Source organism: Carex rostrata, chromosome 3, assembly GCF_964058835.1.
Source record: "Carex rostrata chromosome 3, lpCarRost1.2, whole genome shotgun sequence".
In the NCBI taxonomy this organism is placed as follows: Eukaryota; Viridiplantae; Streptophyta; class Magnoliopsida; order Poales; family Cyperaceae; genus Carex; species Carex rostrata.
Genome location: NC_135920.1, coordinates 11,378,655 through 11,383,398, shown reverse-complemented (window position 1 = coordinate 11,383,398; position 4,744 = coordinate 11,378,655). Strand labels below are relative to the sequence as shown.

At 33.1% G+C, this 4,744-nt stretch overlaps 1 protein-coding gene across 1 annotated transcript; it reads left to right on the top strand.

The window, feature by feature from the left end:
- The first annotated feature begins 2,870 nt into the window (after positions 1-2,870).
- LOC144551478 (chitinase 11-like) lies at positions 2,871-4,538 on the top strand. Its single transcript, XM_078299446.1, has 3 exons — positions 2,871-3,218; positions 3,569-3,641; positions 4,002-4,538. The coding sequence occupies exons 1-3, from the start codon at positions 2,954-2,956 to the stop codon at positions 4,375-4,377; spliced, it is 714 nt and encodes a 237-aa protein (XP_078155572.1). The 5' UTR covers positions 2,871-2,953; the 3' UTR covers positions 4,378-4,538.
- Positions 4,539-4,744: the final 206 nt, after the last annotated feature.

Below are 4,744 nucleotides of genomic sequence, written 5' to 3'. Positions count from 1 at the left end.
TTTTCACTGCAATATAAATAAATACATACAAAAAAAATTAACATTCAATATTGACACGCATAACATGCAAACCCAATCACTACATGCATACTCAAAAAAACCTACATGCAAATAAATTCCTACATAAACAATTTATTTATACTATAATTACTACATAAACCACAAATAAATAACCCAAAAATTACTACATTCATCTACACTAAAAAAAACTACATGCACATAAACCATGCATCTACACTAAAAAAAATTACATGCACATAAACCATGCATCTACACTAAAAAAAATTACATGCACATAAACCATGCATCTACATAAAACATGAAAATAATTAAATCACCCAACAATTACTACATGCATACTAAAAAACTTACATGCAAATAAATTACTACATAAACCACAAATAAATAATCCAAAAATTACTATATTCATCTACACTAAAAAAAACTACATGCATCATGCATCTACACTAAAAAAAATTACATGCACATAAAACATGCAAATAATTAAATCACCCAACAATTACTACATGCATACTAAAAAACTTACATGCAAATAAATTACTACATAAACCACAAATAAATAATCCAAAAATTATTATATTCATCTACACTAAAAAAAACTACATGCATCATGCATCTAAACTAAAAAAAATTACATGCACATAAAACATGCAAATAAATAAATCACCCAACAATTACTACATGCATACTAAAAAAACCTACATGCAAATAAATTACTACATAAACCACAAATAAATAATCCAAAAATTACTACATTAATCTACACTAAAAAAAACTACATGCATCATGCATCTAAACTAAAAAAAAATACATGCACATAAAACATGCAAATAAATAAATCATCCAACAATTACTACATGCATACTAAAAAAACCTACATGCAAATAAATTACTACATAAACCACAAATAAATAATCCAAAAATTACTACATTAATCTATACTAAAAAAAACTACATGCATCATGCATCTAAACTAAAAAAAATTACATGCACATAAAATATGCAAATAGACACATCACCATACAATTACTACATTCATCTACACTAAAATTATACTTAAACCATTTATTTATACTACAATTACTACATAAACCATTTATACTACATAAACAATCTATTCTACTTATTTATTCATAATTATGAATTATTTATCAAAAATAAAAGAATTAAACACATACCTAACGAAATTTGTAGATCTGAAGCTCTTTTTGTTCCTCTCTCAAAAATATATCAACTTATGTAATTAAAATAAAAATTACTCTAATTATGAGAGTACAAAAAAAAAAAAAAATCTGATGGAAGAGAGGAAGAAAGAAGAGGAAGAAAAAAAATGGAGAAGGGTGCGTGGGGGAAGAAAGGGCTCTGGCTCTGGCTCGTGGGGGATTAAAACTGAAGGCCAGACCGTGGGAAGCACACGGTCTTGAGAATTTAACGCCGGACCGTGGGATGCACACGGTCTTGAGATTGGAATTCCTAAGACCGTTCGATGCACACGGTCTTGAATTTCATTTCGGATCTTCTGTGGTAATTTTCGTGCAAGTGTGGACAAATCAAAAAAAAAAATTTCGCAAGACCGTGAGAAGCACACGGTCTGAAAAAAAAAAAAAAGCCAGACCGTGACGTTCCCACGGTTCTTATGGTTTTTGAAAAAAAAAAAGTAATCTTATTGGTTCCCTAAATATTATTTTTTTAATTATGGTTTCTGAAAAAAATCCAAAAATCAGAGTGGATGAAGTCGTTATACAAACTCTTTTTGTTATCCTTAAATCGGAATGTGGACAATTACTGTAAACGCACGGCTAATTTCTTCTTTCCCTTTCGGTTCCTTTCCTCTACTCTGTGATCTTCTGCGACTCCTGGAGCACAGCCTAAATTATCTATTACTGGACATCAACATCGATCTTTAGACAAGAAAAAAACGCAAAACAATCGTTTGGAGAATGCAGACAAAAGCGCCTCACTGCGGTGCTATGTGCCGTGCCTGACCGGGTATTCACTCTCTGTCGTGCCTGACCGGAAAGCCGAGTCAAAACAGGTCAATTTGGAATATAAAGGAGTTTATTTTAAAATCCGTGCAAACTCATATGAATGGTTATATATGGAATATGCTACTGTTATTTGTGATGTTGTGTGGCATATATATAACCACGAGGAAGTAACCTGGAAAAGACAAGTATGAACTCGTTCAATTTTTGACATCTCTTTCTGCCGATCATTAATTATCAATGAAATATCTTTAATTTTAGTTGTGCTACTATGTATCTTCAAAGAAACATCCTTGAATCCTTTCTTTTTCTTCCTTAGAAATTGAGACCAGGGCCACAATTCACTTGACGCGTGAATGGTTATATATGGAATATGCTACTGTTAGTTGCAGCGAATCCATATGTAATGAATGGGTAAATTGACCCATTTATTTTAATTTTTTTTTTTGTATTTATACTCTATTTTAATATAGTTTAAACTAAAATATTATGAATAGTGTGCAATTAATTTTATTCGTAGTAGAAAAATTTTGTATACTTGACACCCATTTATATTTGACCTTCATAGTCTAAAAGTCGTCTCCGTACCTGATTAGTTGTGATGTGGGGTAGCATATATAACCACGAGGAAGTAGCCTGGAAAAGACAACTATGAACTCGTTTAATTTTTGACATCTCATCTCTTTATGCCGATCATTATCAATGAAATATCTTTAATTTTAGTTGTGCTACTATGTATCTTCATAGAAACATCCTTTCATCCTTTGTTTTTCTTCCTTAGAAATTAAGAAACAATTCACTTGACGCGTGGACGGTAGGGATAATTTTCAAACACCGTAGTCAAGTCTACAGGTGAGCAAATGACCTTCACCCATATATAAAAACCCATACCAGTAGCACCAGAATAGCATTCCATTTCCATATATGTTTTTTTAGTTATTGCAAAAATGAGGTCTTTTATAATACAAATCTTTACCATTGCCTTACTTGTTGGAATCTTTTCTACTGGTAAGGCTCAGGCTCAGGGTGTGAGCTCAATCATTACTAGTTCTCTCTATGACCAGATGCTCCCGAACCGCAATTCATTTTACACTTATGATGCTTTCATCAATGCCGCAAATGCATTTCCTGAATTCGGCACGACTGGTGATGCTGACACCTCTAAGAGGGATCTAGCAGCTTTCTTTGGGCAAACCTCCCACGAAACATCCGGTTAGATATATATTGACATGATTCAGTAAATTATCCAATACTTTCAGGCAGAAGCAATATACCTTCATGTGTAATTTATAAAAAAAATGGTTGATATTTCTTTGCTTTATCGACTTCTATTTATCATTTCATTTGACCTGGTAATTAGATGGATATAGACAAAATAGCTGTTATGTTTGTCTAATTTGCTACTAGTCGTTGTAGGTAAGATTGATAATACAAACTTAGAAGGTAATATTGGTAAGATTGTATATAGCCTGCACTTTCAAGTACTCAAGTGTCTCCAGCAATGGTGTCTTCAAATCTTGCGTATATAATTTTGTGTAATTTTTGTTAATAAATTTCAACAGGATATGTCTACATTGAAGAAATTGCAAAAACAGACCCCCCTTACTACGGGAGAGGACCTATTCAACTTACGCAGTAAGTTTTTGGACCCTTCAATTCAATTCTCCTAATTATTCTGCAAAAACACTAGTCATAATTTAGTTAAATACAGTTCTTTAAAAAGTTTCATGGAATTGAATTTATTAAATCTTCAGACTAGTTAGGAGTCTGGCAGAAACATTATTGAAATGAGAAAAATTAACCCATTAATTAGCAATCTGTGACTAATAGTTGAAGTCAAAGAAAAGAAAAGAGAAAGGAGAGAAGACCCAAAAAAAAAAAATATCATCTCTAGAGAACATTCTGCAATCTCTTGCATTTTCTGGTATAAATGTTTTGTAATATTGAATAAGCTTTTACAACGTTGAGATATTAAAGTCAAATTACTGATTCCAGCAAGTACAACTATGAACTAGCCGGGACAGCCATCAATGAAGATCTTGTCACAAACCCCGATTTAGTGTCCTCCGACCCGGTGATCTCCTTCAAGACAGCAATCTGGTTTTGGATGACTGCACAGGCCGCAAAACCATCTTGTCACAATGTCATGACAGGTCAGTGGAGCCCATCGGACGCTGACAAGGCAGCCGGCAGATTGCCAGGCTACGGTCTAACCACCAACATTATTAATGGTGGCGTAGAATGCAACGGTCTGGCACCAGACCCAGTTGCAGACCGGGCTAATTTATATAAGGGATATTGTGGCATGCTTGGTGTGGGCCCTGGCGATAATCTTGATTGCAATGGCCAGATGCCGTATTCTAATAATTAATTTTGGTTATTGTGGTGAGAAGTTGATGGGGAACAGATAAGTTGTAGTACCAAATAAATGATGTTGCATATGTATTGAAAGGTAGCATTTGCTGCTAGTCTCATGTAGCACATGAGTACCATACATATGATATGGCACTATTAGTATTGTTGTTGTAGCATTATTGGAGGCAGCATTTCTCCAAATTTTTATCAGTTTTTTTTTTTGAAATTGCTTGGTAGGAGCTATCAAGTTTACAATAAATAAATTTGTTTACAACATCATTGTTCAACCTCTCAAAACTAAGAACTCACTAAATAAAAAGAAACTCAATACTGCAACCTATTCTTTCCTCCATGGCATCGAATCCACAATTTTTTATAAGTTA

Coding starts and splice junctions, on each gene's coding strand:
- LOC144551478 (XM_078299446.1), top strand. CDS start 2,954: ATGAGGTCTTTTATAATACAAATCTTTACCATTGCCTTACTTGTTGGA. Junction 3,219..3,568: donor AACCTCCCACGAAACATCCG/GTTAGATATATA, acceptor AAATTTCAACAG/GATATGTCTACATTGAAGAA. Junction 3,642..4,001: donor GGACCTATTCAACTTACGCA/GTAAGTTTTTGG, acceptor TACTGATTCCAG/CAAGTACAACTATGAACTAG.